Source organism: Taudactylus pleione, unplaced genomic scaffold, assembly GCF_031769625.1.
Source record: "Taudactylus pleione unplaced genomic scaffold, aTauple2 ptg000120l, whole genome shotgun sequence".
NCBI classification, from domain to species: Eukaryota; Metazoa; Chordata; class Amphibia; order Anura; family Myobatrachidae; genus Taudactylus; species Taudactylus pleione.
Window position 1 is genome coordinate 7,812,376 of NW_028284522.1, and position 21,678 is coordinate 7,834,053.

Sequence of the window (21,678 nt, forward strand, 5' to 3'; positions counted from 1 at the left end):
TGTGTGTGCACGTTAGGCTTAACCGCACAAGATCCAGCAAGCAACGCAAGTTGCAACCTAGTGCTGCCCGACTCCAGTCGTCATCAATCGGTGCTCTGGGCCCAAATTCTGGACCAGAAAAAAAATAAAAATAAATTTTTTTGTCTAATATTTGTCTGTGTGTGCACAACTGCATGTGTGTGAATTTTGAAACCGCACCTTGGCTACACTAATGGTGCTTGTGACACTGCTTCAAGACCGCAGAAAATATGGAGGGCTGTCACATGACAGGAGAGCCAGTTCAAGAACCACATGTTGTAGCTGTTGCCAGCAGTGCAAGGCCGTCAACTTCCTCATCCTTTATGAGGGCCCATGCCCCAGGGCTTAAGTCACGCCATTGATATGGTAAAGCAAGTTTTACTGAAGTTAAGAAAAAAAAATTGAAAGGAAATTTGCTTTTCGATAAACAAAAAATTGGCAATATGCCATTCACTACATGAAGTGGCAAGGAAAGGATAAGGCCTTGGCCTATCCTATGAAGACTGCTGATTCTGATAGCCCTTCTGCTTGTAGTAGTGGTGGTGGTCCAATTAAAAATTTGAAAGTTAAGACAGCTCTGGAAAAACCAACTGTGTGCTCTGAGAAATCGAAATCCCAAATCCCAGAAGAGAGTGCAAGTGTGTCTGCAGTTGCCATGTATGAGCCAGACCTAAATACTAGTGTACTGGAGGATCCTCCAAGTGCCAACATTTGTGCCCCCTCTGTAAATGTGGGGAAGGGCAGTCAACATCTTGCAGACGTAGTCATTGAGGATGCTTCTGTGGAATTGCACATGGAGGAGGAGGATATTTTGGTAGTTGAAGGCGCTAAGGATGATGAGGATGTTGATGATGAAGATGTTGGTGATGAGGATGTTGATGCCGAGGATGTCCTTTGTGTAAGTAAGGCAACAGCTGTTGCCCATGGATTGAAAAAGCCAAAGCCCATTGTTGTCATGCCGGGCAAAAGACAAAAAAATCCACTTCTCACGTGTGGAATTATTTCCACCCCAATTCGGACAACAGTTGTCAAGCCATATGTAACCGTTGCCTAGCAAGAGTGAGTAGAGGGAGGGACCTAAACCACCTAGGAACCTCCTCCTTGTTACATCACTTGGAGCGCATTCATCAAATATCAAAGTGTATGTCACCAAGTTTCAAAACTTAACAAGTCCAGTGTCACCTACCTGCTCCCTCTCTGTGGGATCCAAGCACCTTCGATCTCCAACACCAACACCTGCATCATCAACATCCTCATTCGTCATTGGGAGTAGTCCTGCTGCATCCAATGTTGTTATTGGAAGCATGATTGACTCCTCTCCTATCCATGATTCCTCAGAAGGATCCTTGATGACTATGCCTGTTGCTGCTGCTGTTGCAGTCAGTGGATCTTCATCCCAGAAGGGGACCAGGAGGAAGACTACTTGTAGTGTATCCTCCAAAAAACAATTAACTGTCAAACAATCGTTTGGAAGGGCAAACAAGTATGACAGCAGTCACACAATTGCACAGCGGCTTACTGATGCCATAACAGCTATTCTGGTATTAGATGTGCGTCCAGTATCTGCCATTACAGCAGTGTGGTTTCAACAGTTAATTGAGTTCATGTGTCCTCGCTACCAGATCCCTTCTAGATTCCACTTCGCTAGAACAGCAATTCCAAATTTGTACAAGGACATTAAAAAAATATTAATGTCCCCAGAAATGCAGGCTACTCTTTGTATAACTGGTTTCACTAAGAGGCATACTGCTGAGAACCTCTTAGAAAAACTCAGGGAAATCATTGCTAAATGGCTTACCCCACTTGGACTCTCCTCGGGATTTGTGATTTCCGACAATGCCACCAATATTGTGAGAGCATTACATCTGGGCAAATTCCAACACGTCCCATGTTTTTCTCACACAATTCATTTGGTGGTGCAACTTTTTTTAAAAATGACAGGGGCGTGCAGGAGATGCTCTCCGTGGCCCGCAAAATATGCGGACAGTTTAGACATTCAGCAAACGCTTGTTGAAGATTGCATGACAAGCAGGTACTGTTAAATTTGCCCTGCCATCAGCTGAAGCAAGAGGTAGTAACTCGGTGGAATTCTACCCTCTATATGCTTCAGCGGATTTAGGAACAGCAAAAGGCCATCCAGGGCTATACAATGGCCTATGATATAGGCCATGGAGGGGGAATGCACCTTACTCAAGATCAGTGGATAATAATTTCTGTGTTGTGCAAGGTTCTCAAATCCTTTGAACTTGCCACACGTGAAGTTAGTTCAGACACTGCCAGCTTGAGTCAGGTCATTCCCCTCATCAGACTTTTGAAAAAACAGCTGGAGAAACTGAAGGAGGAGGTGAAATGGAGCTATTGCGCAAAGTATGTCGGACTGGTGGATCAAGCCCTTGATTCACTTTACCAGGATCCAAGAGTCGTCAATCTATTGAAATCTGAAAAATATATTTTAGCGACCATTCTGGATCGTAGGTTTAAGTCCTACCTTGTGAGTTTTTTTTCCAACAGACCGAAATCTAAAACTATGCAAAGAGCTGTTAGTAAAAAAATTGTCAGCTGCAGCTGCACGTGAAACGCCATCATCTCCTTCAGTTTCTGCAGCTGCCAGGAAAAAACAAAATTTTCCTTTCAGAATGCCTGCTGGTCATGCAGATCATTCACCAAAAAATAACATCTGCTCGGGCCTGAGAGAACTGCCTACTAGTGACTTGTCTTCTACCATGACTATGTGTGATTCGGTCTCCATTCACAGAATGGTGGAGGACTATTTCAGAGATAACATCTTACTAGGCATGTCAGACAGTCCCTTTCAGTACTGGCAGGAAAAAGAGGCAATTTGGAGGCCCATAAACAAACTGGCTTTGCATTACATAAGTTGCCCACCCTCTAATGTGTACTCCGAAAGAGTTTTCAGTGCAACTGGCAACCTTGTCAGTGATCGGCATAGGAGGTTACTTCTTCAAAATGTGGAAAAGATGATGTTCATTAAAATGAATTACAAATTCCACGAGGAAAACCTCTACCAACAATTACATGAAAAAATTATAGAGGCGCCTATGGTGGATTCCAGCGGGGACGAATTAATATTGTGTGAAGAAGAGGATGTACACACTGATGGGGATGACGAGGATGGCGACAACTAGTAATGAAAAGTCAGTTTGTGTATGGGATCATTTTCATTTCCATGTCCATATCACATTGGCAGCTTGTTTTATGGGGTCCAAACAAACCAATCATTTCAGCCACTATTGGCAGTCCTTGTCGCTGAAATGATTTGTTTGTTAAACTGTGAATGTACTGTTTAGTATACAACATATGGATGAGTGGCCGGGCCCAAGGACTATTCCATCTTGCACCTTTTTCCTTTCCATTATGTGCTGGTTGGGGCATTGCTGCCTGACATTTTAAATTAATGTTATGGTTGGTTTAGGAACCAGTGATTTGTTTTTAAATTAACTTATTATCAATTTTACAGCCAGGGGCTAAACCAATGAATTTCTTTTTATTAATTATTCAACCAGGGCTGCACCCAATTAATTGTTTTTTACTTTTTTAATTAAATTATTATTAATTATTCATTCCGGGGCTGCACCAACTAATTGTTTTTTAATTAATTTATTATCAATTTTACAGCCGGGGGCTGCACCAATGAATTTCTTTTTATTAATTATTCAGCCAGGGGCTGCACCCAATTAATTGTTTTCTAATTAATTTATTATCAATTTTACAGCCAGGGGTTAAACCAATGACTTTCTTTTTATTAATTATTCAGCCAGGGGCTGCACCCAATGAATTGTTTTTTACTTTTTAATTAAATTATTATTAATTATTCAGCTCGGGGCTGCACCAATGAATTGTTTTTTAATGAATTTATTATCAATTTTACAGCCAGTGGCTGCACCAACTATCAACTATCAAGTCTTCAATCCTCAAGGGTATCCCAACCATCATCTTTGCACAGTCCTCAACTCTATTAATAATTATATCAATCAGTTTTGAGCAAGCAAGCTGGATGCAACCTTTTGGCCCTTTAACTAGATGAAAAAATCAATACTGTGAGGTGGTCAAAATTGACTGGAAATGAGTGGAAATAAATTTTTATTGAGGTTATTAATACTGTAGGGAAAAAAAAGGCCCATTTTATGTGATTTTAGCAGTTTTTTTGATTTTTAAAGAAAAAATCCAGATCCAAAACCAAAACACGAAAACAAAACACGGAGGTGAGGTTTTGGCAAAACCAATCCAGATCCAAAACCAGGAAAAATCCAGATCCAAAACCAAAACACGGGGGTCGGAGCACATCTCTAATTATAATCATACCCAAAACACAGGGGTCCGCTCATATCTCTACCTATAACTGTAGACAACTAGCAGGCCAAGGATTAGGACTGGAATGGGCATTTTCGTGGAGTGGGCATGCATATGTAGGCAGTGGGCATGTAGAAAAGTACAGTAAAGATGTGGTGTGGTCATGAAATGCGACTATAATTACCAACGTAAAATAAAAAACATAGAGGTCTGGAGGGGTCCGAGATATGGGTGCTCCGACCCTGGTGTAAGTGTAATTATAATGATGATTAGTATGAGTGGTCGCACATTGTGAAAATACACCCATTTATGCAAAAATCCTAAACTTATTGCAACAGTGACTTTATACTTTAGTACACAGTTGTTTTCCACAAATCGAATGCCTCATACTCCCTTGGGCAAGGGAAAGCCTACAAATATATTTTAAGGTATTGTTATTAAAAAAATAAAAGATATATATAACTGCATCTGCTTTAGCTTTGCATTTTACATTAAATGTAATGCGTTTGCATGGTTTACTGTGATTTGTAGCAATTTCAGAATTCATTGTGAAATCACCCAGCCATATTAGACCCAGGTATGTCAAGGGGAGGGAGCCACAACTACAGTTGCTAATTTTCATAAATATCAGCACTGTTGGCTCAAGACAATAGACAGATGTATAAATTAATGGGCCTAGCTGTCTCATGTGAGATTAATGATCTACACAAAAAGTAAAGTTACTTATGAACAGTAAATAATTAGAAATAACATTGAATCTATTTTACTAAAACATTAGTGAAATCCAATAAATGATCTTTATAAATTCTTGTTTAATGTGTTAAGTTCAACAACCAACATGTTTCTACATCTCTTATATCTCATAACAATTTCCATTAGCATTGGCAGTAGCAATTATGTATTGAGCAAATATAAACATTTCAGTGTTACACAGGTGGGGCTGCAGTAATTATAGGTGTGTCATTACTGCAGATGCCATTTTGGAAATGAATCATAGATTTCGTCACAAAGTTTTCAGTTAAAGTTCACAGCTCTCTGTTCAAAGTGCATAGCATGTAACAAATTAGAAATTAGAAAGTGTCATTGAGATTTGTCAACGAATATATATATATATATATATATATATATACACACATATACATACACACACAGTATATATATATATATATATATATATATATATATGTTACATCTTGTTATTTCTTGGTAAACAGCCTCAATAAATGATATGATATATGATAAAGGGGAAAAAAGTATTTGCCCATTGAATATGCGGACAGTTATGTTTTTTTTTTATAAATATAGAGAAGTCTCAGATGATTTAATACATATTCAGTACAAGAGCAAAAGTCACAAAGCTTATCAAATGTTCAATGGCCACAAACTCGCAGTGAATTCTTCAAAAGACCCAGATTTGAATAGGTAATTCACATTCAATGTTTGCATTTACCTTGTAATAAAATTAGTAATTTAAATATTTTTGTTTTTAAAACACGATCTTAATGATATTTTTAAACAATAAGAAAATTATTTTAACATTTCAATCAAACATCAAACCCAAAAGTGTTCTAAGTTTTCATTTAAATGTACTATATACTGATTGCAGATAAAAAAACAATTCTCAAATTTAGCTACATTTTTTTAATTGAACTGAAATTCAATAAATTCCAATGATTTTTCAAATTTATGTAATGATTTGACAAACCGATTTTTACAAAATATCTGCAGTGGTTTTGAGCATCCCTACGGGATCTATTCATGATGTTAATTATCAGGGTCTAACTCACTGTGAAGCACCAGAGCAATTCCTGATTTCTCCGGCGCAGAGACAGCTGATCCGAAGATCAGCTGTCTCTGCAAGTGGCTCCACTGCTCCGGAAGGAGCAGTGAATATATTCACAGCCCCTTTCGAAGCAGTGACACCAGTGCGCATGCGTGACCTACAGGTCATGCATGAGCACAAAAGCCCCGAAGTCCGGCAGAAGGAGCCACACAGGGGTGGGCGAATCCAAAAGGATCCCTCTTCGCAAGCCGGCCATTCCGCAAGAGAAGGTAAGCAGGAGATATCTGAGATATCTCCTGCTTTACCTTCTTGATGAATGGCCCAATAACTTAATTTCTACAATTGCAGGTGAAAATGTTCATTTTCACCTGCTTTTGTAGAAATTAAGCGATGATGAATAGGCTTCTATATGTAATAATTTACAGCTGAGTTGTGTGTTGTTCCTTATAATTATAATGCACTTTTTTTTTAGCTATGTTATGATTGGTGGAAATTTGTACCATCATAAACAGACCCAATTTCACATGATGAGGTAAACGTAATAGTCTGTGACTTGCAAGCATCAGCAAATTCCCAGCGACTCTGCCCAATGTTTTAAAGGGGCAATCATATAAAAGGCAAAACCAGGATGGTTTTGATTTTTAAATGGTTGGCCCTTTAAATAATTCCTATAAGTTGCAGGCTATAACATTTATGTTATAGCCATGCATGTTATGAAATACTCTATCAGTGCAAACTTAGTATATATTTGGGGGTGACTATTTTGCTAGCTTATTTGAATAATAGGGCTATCTTTATATGAACAAACTGTTTCTGCAAGTTTAAAGTTTCTACATTTATCAGTGTTTTGCAGTCACGGAATTGGTTGCCAAAATTCCTGCTTGGTCTCATGACCCTGACCGAAAATGAAGGCTGAGTAATACTGGGCAGTCCAGTGTAAACCACACTCTCCATGGTATCACGGAGATTTCAGTCTTCTGATTGGTCCTTGGCCCTCTCACATCCTCACTCAGTAGCCATTTAAAAGTGGTGAGCAGAAATTATTACAAGGGATATTTTAGAGTTCAATGTATTAGTATTCTAAAAGCAGCAGAGGGTATGTACAGTAGTTTATATAAGGGGTGAGCGGGTTAGGATTTCTGAAATCCGAACCCCCCCCCCGTGACCCCCCGATCCGAGACAGGCTCGACTTTTCCCGCCTGACTCGGATCTGAAATCGAGGCAAAACATCATCATCCCGCCTTCCGGGTCTCGCGGGTTTTGGATTCTATATAAGGTACCCGCGTCGGCGCCATTTTCTCACTCGGCTGTGGACAGTGAAGAGGGAGGGTGGGAGTTAGGGCTGGCTGGGCTGTGTAGTGTAGTGTAGAGCAGTGTAGTGTTGTGCTGTGCTGCGCTGTGCTGCTGTTGTCCATAGGGGCTGAGTCCACTCCTCCAAAGTCCATAGGGGCTGGCTGTGTTGTTCTGCTGTTCTCCATAGGGACTGTGTCCACTCCTCCAAAGTCCATAGGGGCTGGCTGTGTTGTGCTGTGCTGCTGTTGTCCATAGGGGCTGTGTCCACTCCTTCAAAGTTCATAGGGGCTGGTTGGACTGTGTTGTGCAGTCAGTTGTCCATAGGGGCTGTGTCCACTCCAAAGTTCTGTGCAGTGTCCCAGTCCTAAAGGGGTGCTGTAGTGTTGTCCAGGGGGGTGCTCTGTCCATCAGGGGTGCTCCCCCCCAAGTTCAAAAAAATAAATATTTTTTCTGTGTTTGAGTGCGCAGTAGCCGCACGTGCATCAACAAAGTAGAACCAAGCGTGCGCCTGTGTCATAAGTAAAGGGCCGGCTGGCTCGTCCGTTAAAGGGTGCTGTAACACCCAAAGTGCACTCCAAACAAAATAAAAAAATATTTTCTGTGTTTGTGAATTGTGTGCACTGTGGCCGCACGTGCATCAACAAAGGAGCAGCGCCAAGCATGCGCCTGTGTCCCATAAGTAAAGGGCCGGCTGGCTTATCTGTTAAAGGATGGTGTAACCCCCAAAATGCACTCCAAACAAAATAAAAATTATTTTCTGTGTTTGTGAATTGTGTGCACTGTGGCTGCATGTGCATCAACAAAGGAGCAGCGCCAAGCGTGCGCCTGTGTCCCATAAGTAAAGGGCCGGCTAGCTTGTCCGTTAAAGGGTGCTGTAACCCCCAAAGTGCACTCCCAAAAAAAAATATATATATTTTTTTGTGTTTGTGAATTGTGTGCGCAGTAGCCGCATGTGCATCAACAAAGTAGCGCCAAGCGTGCGCCTGTGTCATAAGTAAAGGGCCAGCTGGCTTGACCGTTAAAAGGTGCTATAGCCCCCAAAGTGCACTCCAAACAAAATAAAAAAATATTTTCTGTGTTTGAGAATTGAGTGCTCTGTGGGCCTAATTCAGACCCGCTCGCAAGCGCAGGACGCTCGCATGCGGGTCGATCGTGCCCGATTGTGCATGTGTGAGACCCGCATAGCGACAGCCAAGCTGTCGTTATGGGTCTCACACCATAGGGGGCGTGCTGTCGATGGTGACTGACAGAACGCCCCCTTTGGTGGGAGTGCCGGGGGCGTGGCTGCCAGATGGAGGCGTTCCCATGGGAACGCCTACCGTCTGGGGCCGGCCCCACTGACATCACTAGTGATGTCAGTGGGAGTGATTTTGGCTCTGATAGAGCCAAAATCACTCCAGGGCTTGTGGCCACGAGACCCTACCGCAGGGTCTCGTCGCAAGCCCGATGGTCGCGATGGTCTTGACCATCACGACCTTCATCACGGCCACTCGCTATAGCTGTGGGTGGTCACCCACAGCTATACGAGCGGCCAGGAGGCCGCTCCAAAAAGACGTAAGAGGGCCCTGATTCAGAGCGAGCGCTCTGGTCAGAGCGTCCGGCTCTGAATCAGGCCCTGTGGTCGCACGGTTATCAAAAAAGTAGCGCCAAGCGTGCGCCTGTGTCATACATAAAGGGCCGGCTGGCTTGACCGTTAAAGGGTGCTGTAACCCCCAAAGTGCACTCCAAACAAAATAAAAAATTATTTTCTGTGTTTGTGAATTGTGTGCACTGTGGCTGCACGTGCATCAACAAAGGAGCAGCGCCTAGCATGCGTCTGTATGTTAAACGGTGGTGTAACCCTCAAAGTGCGCTCCACAAAGAATAAAAAATTCTTCTTTTTTTTCTGTCTTTGTGAATTGTGTGCACTGTAGCTGCATGTGCACCAAAAAAGGAGCAGCGCCAAGCGTGCGCCTGTGTCCCATAAGTAAAGAGCCGGCTGGCTCATTTCTTAAAGGGTGGTGTAACCCACAAAGTGCACTAGTCTCCAACAAAAATAAAAAATTATTTTCTGTGTTTGTGTGCGCCTTAGCCGCACCTATATATCAATATAACATAAATGGAGGACCAAACTTTCTCCGATAAAAATAAAATAGGGAAAGATCAAGAACCACTTCCTCTTAGTGCTGAAGCTGCTGCCACTAGTCATGACATAGACGATAACATGCCATCAACGACATCTGCCAAGGCCGATGCCCAATGTCATAGTAGAGGGCACATACAATCCCAAATGACAAAGTTCAGGAAAATGACCTTAAAAAAAACATTTAAATCATCTGAGGAGAAACGTCAACTTGCCAATATGCCATTTATGACACGGCTAAGGTCTTTCCCTATGTTCATGACTAGTGGTTCAGCTTCACATGACGATGGAAGCCCTCCTCCCGCTGAAAAAATCAAACGAGTTAAGCTGGCAAAAGCACAGCGAAGAACTGTGCGTTCTAAGAAGATATCACAAATCCCCAAGGAGAGTCCAAGTGTGGTGGCGGTTGTGATGCCTGACCTTCCCAGCACTGGACGGGAAGAGGTGGCTCTTTCCACAATTTGGACGCTGCCTGCAAGTGCTGAAAGGAGCACCCACAGTCCACTTGCTGATATGCAAATTGAAGATGTCACTGTTGAAGTACAACAGGATGAGGATACTGGTGTAGCTGGCGCTGAGGAGGAAGTTGGCGAGGAGGATTCTGATGGTGATGTGGTTTGTTTAAATCAGGTTCCGGGGGAGACAGTTGTTGTCCGTGGGAGGAAAAAACCCATCACGGTCATGCCTGGGCAGAAGACCAAACATTCCACCTCTTTGGTCTGGCAATATTTCTATCCAAATCCAGACAACAACTGTCTTGCCATATGTACCATATGTAAAGGTGAAATAAGTAGGGGTAGGGACGTTAACCACCTAGGAACATCCTCCCTTATACGGCACCTGCAGCGCGTTCATAAAAAGTTACTGTCAAGTTCAGAAACTTTGGCTAAGACCATAAGCAGTCCAGGGACACCTAAATCCCGTTGTATCCAAGTGCCTGCAAACCACACCGTCAATTTCCTCCTTAGTCAGGATCGGAAGTAGTCCTGCAGGCCATGTCACTGGCATGACTGACTCTCCTATCCGGGATTCCTCCGGAGGATCCTGCATTGCTACGCCTATTGCTGCCGCTGCTGCTGTTGCTGCTGGGAGTCGTTCATCATCCCAGAGAGGAAGTAGGAACACCACTACTTTTACTAAACAATTGACCCTCCAACAGTCCTTAGCGAGGAGGATGAAGTACGACAGCAGTCATCCTGAAGCAAAACGTATAACTGAGGCCTTGACTGCTATGTTGGTTTTAGACGTGCGTCCGGTATCCGCCATTAGTGCAGTGGGATTTAGACAATTGATGGAGGTAGTGTGTCCCCGGTACCAAATCCCATCTAGATTCTACTTCACTAGGCAGGCGATACCGAGACTGTACAGAAACGTCAGAAAAAGTGTCCTCAGTGTCCTGAAAAATGCGGTTGTACCCAATGTCCACTTAACCACGGACATGTGGACAAGTGGAACAGGGCAGACTAAGGACTATATGACTGTGACAGCCCACTGGGTAGATGTATCACCTTACGCAGCAACAAACAACAGCAGCGTCACCAGTAGCAGCATCTCAGAAACGCCAGCTCGTTCCAAGGCAGGCTACGCTGTGTATCACCGGTTTCAGTAAGAGGCACACCACCGACAACCTCTTAGAGAAACTGGGGAAAATCATCGCCCAGTGGCATACCTCACTTAGACTCTCCTGGGGATTTGTGATATCTGACAATGCCACCAATATTGTACGGGCATTACATCTGGGCAAATTCTAGCACGTCCCATGTTTTGCTCACACAATAAACTTGGTTGTGCAGAATTTTCTGAAAAGCGACAGGGGCGTGCAGGAGACGCTTTTCGTGGCCTGAAAAATTTCTGGCCACTTTCACCATTCAGTAACTGCGTGCCGAAGACTGGAGCGCCAGCAAACACTCTTGAACCTGCCCCGCCATCATCTGAAGCAAGAGGTTGTGACTTGGTGGAACTCAACCCTCTATATGCTTCAGAGGATGGAGGAGCAGCAAAAGGCCATTCAAGCCTATACATCCACCTATGACATAGGCAAAGGAGGGGGTATGCACCTGACTCAAGCGCAGTGGAGAATGATTTCCGTGTTGTGCAAGGTTCTCCAGCCCTTCGAACTTGCCACACATGAAGTCAGTTCAGACACTGCCAGTTTGAGTCAGGTCATTGCCCTCATCAGGCTTTTGCAGAAGCAGCTGGAGAAAGTGAAGGAGGAGCTAAGACGGAGCGATTTCGCTCGGCATGTGGTACTTGTGGATGAAGCCCTTCATTCGCTTTGCCAGGATTCCAGGGTGGTCAATCTGTTGAAATCAGACCACTACATTTTGGCCACCGTGCTCGATCCTAGGTTTAAAGCCTATGTGGTGTCTCTCTTTCCAGCCGACACAAGCCTGCAGAGGTGCAAAGACCTGCTTGTGAAAACACTGTCAGCTGAAGCGGAATGTGACACGTCAACAGCTCCTTCTTCATTTTCTCCCGCAACTGGGGTTGCCAGGAAAAAACTTAGGTATCCTAAGCAACCCGCTGGCGGTGATGCAGGGCAGGCAGGACCAAGTTTGGACATCTGGTCCGGACTGAAGGACCTGGCAACAATTTCTGACATGTCTACTGTCACTGCATATGATACTGTCACCATTGACAGAATGGTGGAGGATTACATCGGTGACAGCATCCAAGTAGGCATGTCAGACAGTTTGTACCTGTACTGGCAGGAAAAAGAGGCAATTTGGAGGCCCCTGTACAGACTGGCCCTATTTTAACTGAGTTGCCCCCCCTCCAGTGTGTACTCCGAAAGAGTGTTTAGTGCAGCCAGGAACCTTGTCAGCGAAAGGCGTAGGAGGTTGCTTCCACAAAATGTGGAGAAGATAATGTTCATAAAAATTAATTATCAACTCTTCCAGGGAGACCAGCCTCCAGAACGTACAGAGGGACCTATGGTGGTGGATTCCAGCAGGGACAAATTAATACTCTGTGAGGATGAGGATGTACACAACACTGAAGAGGGTGAGGAATCGGTGGATGAGGAGGATGAGGACGACATCTTGCCTCCGTAGAGCCAGTTTGTGCAGGGACAGATTAATTGCCAGCTTGTTTTGTGGGGGCCCAAACGAACCAATCATTTCAGCCACAGTCGTGTGGCAGACCCTGCCACTGAAATGATTGGTTTGTTAAAGTGTGCATGTCCTGTTTATACAACATAAGGGTGGGTGGGAGGGACAAGGACAATTCCATCTTGCACCTCTTTTTTTTCTTTGCATTATGTACTGTTTGGGGCCTAGTTTTTCAAACTGCCATCCTGTCTGCCACTGCAGTATCACTCCTAGATGGGCCACGTGTTTGTGCCGCCCACTCGTATCTCTTAGCATAGTCATCCAGCTACCTCGGTGCAACCTTTTGGACATAAAAACACTATTGTGAGGTGTTCAGAATAGACTGGAAATGAGTGGAAATTAAGGTTATTGCGGTTAATAATAGCATAGGAGCAGAAAAACCCACAAATTCTGTGATTTTAGCTGTTTTTATGCTTTTTTTCAAAAAAATACAGATCCAAAACACAAAACCCAGAACCCAAAACACGGAAGGGTGGTTTTGGCAAAACCAATCCAGATCCAAAACACAAAGAAAGATCCAGATCCAAAACACAAAACACGAGAAGTGGCCGGTGCACACCCCTACTTTATAACCCGGCTGTCGGGATGCCCGTGCCGGAATCCAGGCAGCAGTCAGATTACCAGCGCCAGCATCCTGAAGGTAAGTAGGGGCGGGGTTAAGATTAGGCACTAGGGGGAGGGTTAGTGTTTGGCACTAGGGGAGCAGGGTTAGGCACTACGGAGGCATGGTTAGGGTTAGGCTGCAGAGCGGGAGAGTTAGGCTGTGGGGGGGGAGAGTTAGGCTGCGCGGAGAGAGGGTTAGGTTTAGGGGTAGGGTTAGGATACTTACCGACAGGTGTTGGTATCCTAACCCTGTGGGTTGCCACCATTGGGATTCTGCCTGCCAGGATCCCGAGCGCCTGCATCCCGTACCCAATCCGCAGCAGTGAGGTGATTCCAACAATTTAATTAGTACGGTATGGATCTAATGAAACAGATCCACACAAAATCTTATAGTGGTTACATACAATTACAGAGCCATTACATATAGAGTGTGAGGGAGTTTGTCAATGTTATATGAGCTGTTTTAATTTACAAAAGCTTTTTTTATACTCAGTAGAGCCAGGCTTACCTGCACATGACCTTGTGGTTGCATGAAGCCACCCATCACACCAAAGGTGCATAACAAGTCATCATTATGGGCAGCGGTGGCCAGAGCTGGGATGATTGTGTGAAAAGGACGTTTTCCAGGTGACAGACAATTGGGATGTGCAGGAGACAGAGAGAAATTGTTCCCTCGGTTCTGTAATATCATACACAATATTAGAATGGCAATGTTACAAAGAAAAAGCTATTGATATTTTCCCTTTGTTAACAAATAGTTTCCCTTGCTGTCTCTGGGATATCTATACAGTCTGAACATTGCTCATAAGGTATATGCTGCTACTCGTCCCTAGTGGCCAGACGACATGTAGGTCTTATTCATTCAGTCAGAGTACAATGTATCAAAAGAAGGTCGCCGGATTTTCAGGCTAATTCAAATATAATCTGAACAATTTTGATTATATCCTTGGATGTGCTAAGTGTTCAGGACCACAAGCGCTAATATAACTCTAATTTGTGTATCCCGCTTTATTTATACGAGTGCCCACACTAATGTTAATTTGGATGACGTAGCCAGACATTTTCGCAGGATTTTGCCTATAGTCTTTATAAAATCTCCATTCTGTGTGCTGACCAATGTCACAGGTTATCTGGTGTTAACTGTTGCTGGGGGACTCCTGTGAAGTTTCCCTATGCAAAGCATGCATTACTATACATTTGTTTAAACCTTTTGGGGCATCAAATCCTGTTAAATAGCTTTGCAGAATCAAATATATTCTCTCCTATAACGTTACAGTAAGTCCTACTGTACATATATTTTTCAGATTTAGTACTGGAACAATTTGCTCTCTAGGCTATTGATCCTTTAATTTCATATGTATTTTGTTCATAAAATGGCAATCAAATCCTTCATTATTTTCATTACTGTGTAGACTTAGGAGGAGGTAAATAGGTATGTGCACTTGTGTATGTTACTTTTGGGGCAATCATCAGCTGAATGATATCAGACCACTCCCAGGTTCCAACTTATCATGTTTATTCAACATTGTAAATTGTGTCAATATACCGACAGGATGTTAAAGGAAAACTGTACAGTATGTAGGACACTAACAAAGGCACAACCCTTTCTCTTAATTTATAAGTTTAATATTGAGCTGTGCAGCCTGTCACTCTGACATGCACCAGACCAATGCCCTTAACCACTTAACTGACAAATTATTTTTCCAAAAACAGCTCAGAAATTGTCGGGTTTTTTTATGCTTGAATTAGGTCAAGAACATCTTTTTTAAGACTTATCTAAAGCGATTTTATAATTTTTTATTTTTTTTTAACACAGTATACCATCACAATAGCAATTTTTATGGTATATTGTAATGGTAGCTATTGACAAGTGTATCATCGATGGTCAACGGGGAAACCATCAATAAAAAGTTCATTGATTATTTGAGACCACAGCAATCGATGTTGCTGATATCGATGTGCAGCATTGGTGCCTGTCAGCAGGGCAAAACTACTTTTTTTTTTAGACCATCGATGGTTTGCAAAACATCGATGGTCAATAGCCATCCCTAATGTGTGTGTATATGTATAAATAGATATATATATAGATATATACATATATCTATATATATATATATATATATAGATATATATATATTAGGGGTGAGCGGGTTCGGATTTCTGAAATCCGAACCCCCCCGATCCGAGGCAGATCCGAGTGAGGCTCGACTTTTCCGGCCTGACTCGGATCTGAAATCGAGGCAAAACGTCATCATCCCGCCTTCCGAGTCTCGCGGGGTTTGGATCCTATATAAGGTACCCGCGTCGGCGCCATTTTCTCACTCGGCTGTGGACAGTGAAGAGGGAGGGTGGGAGTTAGGGCTGGCTGGGCTGTGTAGTGTAGCGTAGTGTAGTGCAGAGTAGTGTTGTGCTGTGCTGCGCTGTGCTGCTGTTGTCCACTACTTCAAAGTCCATAGGGGCTGGCTGCGTTGTGCTGTGCTGCTGTTGTTAATAGGGGCTGTGTCCACTACTTCAAAGTCCATAGGGGCTGGCTGGACTGTGTTGTGCAGTCAGTTCTCCATAGGGGCTGTGTCCACTCCAAAGTCCTGTGCAGTGTCCCAGTCCTAAAGGGGTGCTGTAGTGTTGTCCAGGGGGTGCTCTGTCCATCAGGGGTGCTCCCCCCAAGGGCTAAAAAAATAATATTTTTTGTGTGTTTGTGAATTGTGTGCGCAGTAGCCGCACGTGCATCAACAAAGTAGTGCCAAGCGTGCGCCTGTGTCATAAGTAAAGGGCCGGCTGGCTTGACCGTTAAAGGGTGCTGTAACCCCCAAAGTACACTCCAGTCAAAACCAAAAAAAAAAATATTTTCTGTGTTTGTGAATTGTGTGCACTGTGGCTGCACGTGCATCAACAAAGGAGCAGCGCCAAGCGTGCGCCTGTGTCCCATAAGTAAAGAGCCGGCTGGCTCATTTCTTAAAGGGTGGTGTAACCCACAAAGTGCACTACTCTCCAGCAAAAATAAAATAATATTTTCTGTGTTTCTGTGCGCTTTAGCCGCACGTATATATATCAATATAACATAAATGGAGGACCAAACTTTCTCCGATAAAAATAAAATAGGGAAAGATCAAGAACCACTTCCTCCTAGTGCTGTTGCTGCTGCTGGGAGTTGTTCATCATCCCAGAGAGGAAGTAGGAACATCACTACTTTTACTAAACAATTGACCCTCCAACAGTCCCTAGCGATGAGGATGAAGTACGACAGCAGTCATCCTGAAGCAAAACGTATAACTGAGGCCTTGACTGCTATGTTGGTGTTAGACGTGCGTCCGGTATCCGACATTAGTGCAGTGGGATTTAGACAATTGATGGAGGTAGTGTGTCCTCGGTTCCAAATCCCGTCTAGATTCCACCTGCATCCTCAAAGCAGCAGCGACAAGCGTGCGTCTGTCTGTTAAAGGGTGGTGACACCCTCAAAGTGTGCTACACAAACAATTAAAATATTGTTCTTTTTTTTTTTGGTCTTTGTGAAATGTGTGGGCTGTAGCCGCACCTGCATCCTTAAAGCAGCAGCGACAAGCGTGCGTCTGTCTGTTAAAGGGTGGTGACACCCTCAAAGTGTTCTACACAAACAATTAAAATATTCTTCTTCTTTTTTCTGTCTTTGTGAATTGTGTGGGCTGTAGCCGCACTTGCATCCTCAAAGCAGCAGCGACAAGCGTGCGTCTGTCTGTTAAAGGGTGGTGTAACCCTCAAAGTGTGCTCCACAAACAATAAAAATATTCTTTTTTTTTTCTGTCTTTGTGAATTGTGTGGGCTGTAGCCGCACTTGAATCCTCAAAGCAGCAGCGACAAGCGTGCGTCTGTCTGTTAAAGGATTACATCGGTGACAGCATCCAAGTAGGCATGTCAGACAGTCCGTACCTGTACTGGCAGGAAAAAGAAGCAATTTGGAGGTCCCTGTACAAACTGGCTCTATTTTACCTGAGTTGCCCCCCCTCCAGTGTGTACTCCGAAAGAGTGTTTAGTGCAGCCGGGAACCTTGTCAGCGAAAGGCGTAGGAGGTTGCTTCCACAAAATGTGGAGAAGATGATGTTCATAAAATGAATTATCAACTCTTCCAGGGAGACCAGCCTCCAGAACGTACAGAGGGACCTGTGGTTCCAGCAGGGACGAATTAATACTCTGTGAGGATGAGGATGTACACACTGAAGAGGGTGAGGAATCGGTGGATGAGGAGGATGAGGATGACATCTTGCCTCCGTAGAGCCAGTTTGTGCAGGGACAGATAAATTGCCAGCTTGTTTTGTGGGGGCCCAAACGAACCAATCATTTCAGCCACAGTTGTGTGGCAGACCCTGGCGCTGAAATGATTGGTTTGTTAAAGTGTGCATGTCCTGTTTATACAACATAAGGGTGGGTGGGAGGGCCCAAGGACAATTCCATCTTGCACCTCTTTTTTTTCTTTGCATTATGTACAGTTTGGGGCCTAGTTTTTCAATGCCATCCTGTCTGCCACTGCAGTTTCACGCCTAGATGGGTCACGTGTTTGTGCCGCCCACTTGTGTCGCTTAGCATAGTCATCAAGCTACCTCGGTGCAACCTTTTGGACATAAAAACACTATTGTGAGGTGTGAGGTATTCAGAATAGACTGGAAATGAGTGGAAATTAAGGTTATTGAGGTTAATAATAGCATAGGAGCAGAAAAACCTACAAATTCTGTGATTTTAGCTGTTTTTATGCTTTTTTTCAAAAAAATACAGATCCAAAACACAAAACCCAGAACCCAAAACACGCAAGGGTGGTTTTGGCAAAACCAATCCAGATCCAAAACACGAAGAAAGATCCAGATCCAAAACCAAAACACAAAACACGAAAAGTGGCAGGTGCACACCCCTAGTCATAAGTAAAGGGCCGGCTGGCTTGACCGTTAAAGGGTGCTGTAACTCCCAAAGTACACTCCAGTTCAAACCAAAACAAAAATTATTTTCTGTGTTTGTGAATTGTGTGCGCAGTAGCCGCACGTGCATCAACAAAGTAGTGCCAAGCGTGCGCCTGTGTCATAAGTAAAGGGCCGGCTGGCTTGACCATTAAAGGGTGCTGTAACCCCCAAAGTACACTCCAGTCCAAACCAAAAAAAAATAATTTTCTGTGTTTGTGAATTGTGTGGGCTGTAGCCGCACTTGCATCCTCAAAGCAGCAGCGACAAGCGTGCGTCTGTCTGTTAAAGGGTGGTGTAACTCTCAAAGTGCTCCAAAAAATAAAAAACTATTTTTTTAATGTGTTTGTGACTTGTGTGCGATGTAGCCGCACGTACATCAACATAGTAGCAGCGCCAAGCGTGCGCCTGTGTCATAAGTCAAGGGCTGGTTTGGACATCTGGTCCGGACTGAAGGACGTGCCAACAATTTCTGACAAGTCTACTGTCACTGCATATGATACTGTCCTCAAAGCAGCAGCAACAAGCGTGCGTCTGTCTGTTAAAGGGTGGTGACACCCTCAAAGTGTGCTACACAAACAATAAAAATATTGTTCTTTTTTTTCTGTCTTTGCGAATTGTGTGGGCTGTAGCCGCACTTGCATCCTCAAAGCAGCAGCGACAAGCGTGCGTCTGTCTGTTAAAGGGTGCTGACACCCTCAAAGTGTGCTACACAAACAATAAAAATATTCTTCTTCTTTTTTCTGTCTCTGTGAATTGTGTGGGCTGTAGCCGCACTTGCATCCTCAAAGCAGCAGCGACAAGCGTGCGTCTGTCTGTTAAAGGATTACATCGGTGACAGCATCCAAGTTGGCATGTCAGACAGTCCGTACCTGTACTGGCAGGAAAAAGAAGCAATTTGGAGGTCCCTGTACAAACTGGCTCTATTTTACCTGAGTTGCCCCCCCTCCAGTGTGTACTCCGAAAGAGTGTTTAGTGCAGCCGGGAACCTTGTCAGCGAAAGGCGTAGGAGGTTGCTTCCACAAAATGTGGAGAAGATGATGTTCATAAAATGAATTATCAACTCTTCCAGGGAGACCAGCCTCAAGAATGTACAGAGGGACCTGTGGTTGTGGATTCCAGCGGGGATGAATTAATACTCTGTGAGGATGAGGATGTACACAACACTGAAGAGGGTGAGGAATCGGTGGATGAGGAGGATGAGGACGACATCTTGCCTCCGTAGAGCCAGTTTGTGCAGGGACAGATTAATTGCCAGCTTGTTTTGTGGGGGCCCAAACGAACCAATCATTTCAGCCACAGTCGTGTGGCAGACCCTGGCGCTGAAATGTTTGGTTTGTTAAAGTGTGCATGTCCTGTTTATACAACATAAGGGTGGGTGGGAGGGCCAAAGGACAAGTCCATCTTGCACCTCTTTTTTTTCTTTGCATTATGGATAGTTTGAGGCCTAGTTTTTCAAACTGCCATCCTGTCTGCCACTGCAGTGCCACTCCTAGATGGACCACGTGTTTGTGCCGCCCACTCGTATCTCTTAGCATAGTCATCCAGCTACCTCGGTGCAACCTTTTGGACATAAAAACACTATTGTGAGGTGTTCAGAATAGACTGGAAATGAGTGGAAATTAAGGTTATTGAGGTTAATAATAGCATAGGAGCAGAAAAACACACAAATTCTGTGATTTTAGCTGTTTTTATGCTTTTTTTCAAAAAAATACAGATCCAAAACACAAAACCCAGAACCCAAAACACGGAAGGGTGGTTTTGGCAAAACCAATCCAGATCCAAAACACGAAGAAAGATCCAGATCCAAAACCAAAACACGAAAAGTGGCCGGTGCACACCCCTAATATATATAGATATATACACTCACACATATATCATTCACATACACACATAGGGCCTAATTCAGACCCGCACGCGAGCGAAGGACGCTCGCAAGCGGGTCGATGGTGCCCGAATGTGCATGCGCATGACGGAGGGAGCTCCGTCGTGCGTATGCGCGAGACCCGGCGAGCGACGAGGAATACGTTGCTCGGGGTCTCACATCAAAGGGGGCGTGCTGTCGATGGTTTGTGACAGCACGCCCCCTTTGGTGGGCGTGCCGGGGGCGTGGCTGCCAGACTGAGGCGTTCCCATGGGAATGCCTACCGTCTGAGGCCGGCCCCACTGACATCACTAGTGATGTCAGTGGGAGTGATTTTGGCTCTGATAGAGCCAAAATCACTCCAGGGCTTGCGGCAGCGAGACCCTACCGCAGGGTCTCGTCACAAGCCCGATGGTCTCCAATGATCTTGACCATCGCGACCATCATCATGGACGCTCGCATAAGCTGTGGGTGGTAACCCACAGCTATGCAAGCGTCCAAGGGGCCGCTCCATTTTTAGGGAGGAGGGCCCTGATTCAGAGCGAGCATTCGGCTCTGAATCAGGCCCATACTGTGTGTGTGTGTATATATATATATATATATATATATATATACACACATACTGTATTAATATACAGATATACTGGGTCTGTATAATATATATATATATATATATATATATATATATACACACATATACATATAGATATATACTAAGTGTGGAAGGCATAGACATCACTAGACGCTGGGTTTCATCCCTGGTGATGCTCTGCCAGGCCTCTACTGCAAATGTCTTCAGTTCCTGCTTGTTCTTGGGGCATTTTCCCTTCAGTTTTGTCTTCATCAAGTGAAATGCATGCTCAATCGGATTCAGGTCAGGGGATTGACTTGGCCATTGCATAACATTCCACTTTTTAGCCTTAAAAAACTCTTTGGTTGCTTTTGAAGTATGCTTCGGGTCATTGTCCATCTGCACTGTGAAGCGCCGTCCAATGAGTTCTCAAGCATTTGACTGAATATGAGCATATAATATTGCCCGAAACACTTCAGAATTAATTCTGCTGCTTTTATCAGCAGTCACATCATCAATAAATACAAGGGAACCAGTTCCATTGGCAACCATACATGCCTACGCCATGACACTACCACCACCATGCTTCACTGATGAGGTGGTATGTTTTGGATCATGGGCAGTTCCTTTCCTTCTCTTCTCTTCCCATCACTCTCGTACAAGTTGATCTTTGTCTCATCTGTCCATAGAATGTTGTTCCAGAACTGTAATGGCTTTTTTAGATGTTGTTTGGCAAACTCTAATCTAGTCTTCCTGTTTTTGTGGCTCACTAATGGTTTGCATCTTGTGGTGTACCCTCTATATTCACTCTTGTGAAGTCTTCTCTTGATTGTTGACTTTGACACATATACATCTACCACCTGGAGAGTGTTCTTGATTTGGCCAACTGTTGTGAAGGGGTTTTTCTTCACCAGGGAAATAATTCTTTTGTCATCCACCACAGTTGTTTTCTGTGGTCTTCCGGGTCTTTTGGTGTTTTAAGAATGTTCCAAACAGTTGATTTGGCCACACCTAATGTTTTTGCTATCTCTCTGATGGGTTTGTTTTGATTTTTCAGCCTAATGATGGCTTGCTTCACTGATAG

General features: G+C 44.0%; 1 protein-coding gene across 3 annotated transcripts in view; it reads right to left on the reverse strand.

Moving 5' to 3' along the window:
* LOC148524217 (uncharacterized) overlaps positions 1–21,678 on the reverse strand; it is a 158,965-nt gene that overhangs the window by 35,362 nt on the left and 101,925 nt on the right. For all 3 annotated transcript variants that reach the window (XM_088472061.1, XM_088472062.1, XM_088472060.1), the window contains one exon: positions 13,749–13,919. In XM_088472061.1, the coding sequence (XP_088328187.1) occupies positions 13,749–13,919 (171 nt within the window). The remainder of the gene's footprint in view (positions 1–13,748; positions 13,920–21,678) is intronic.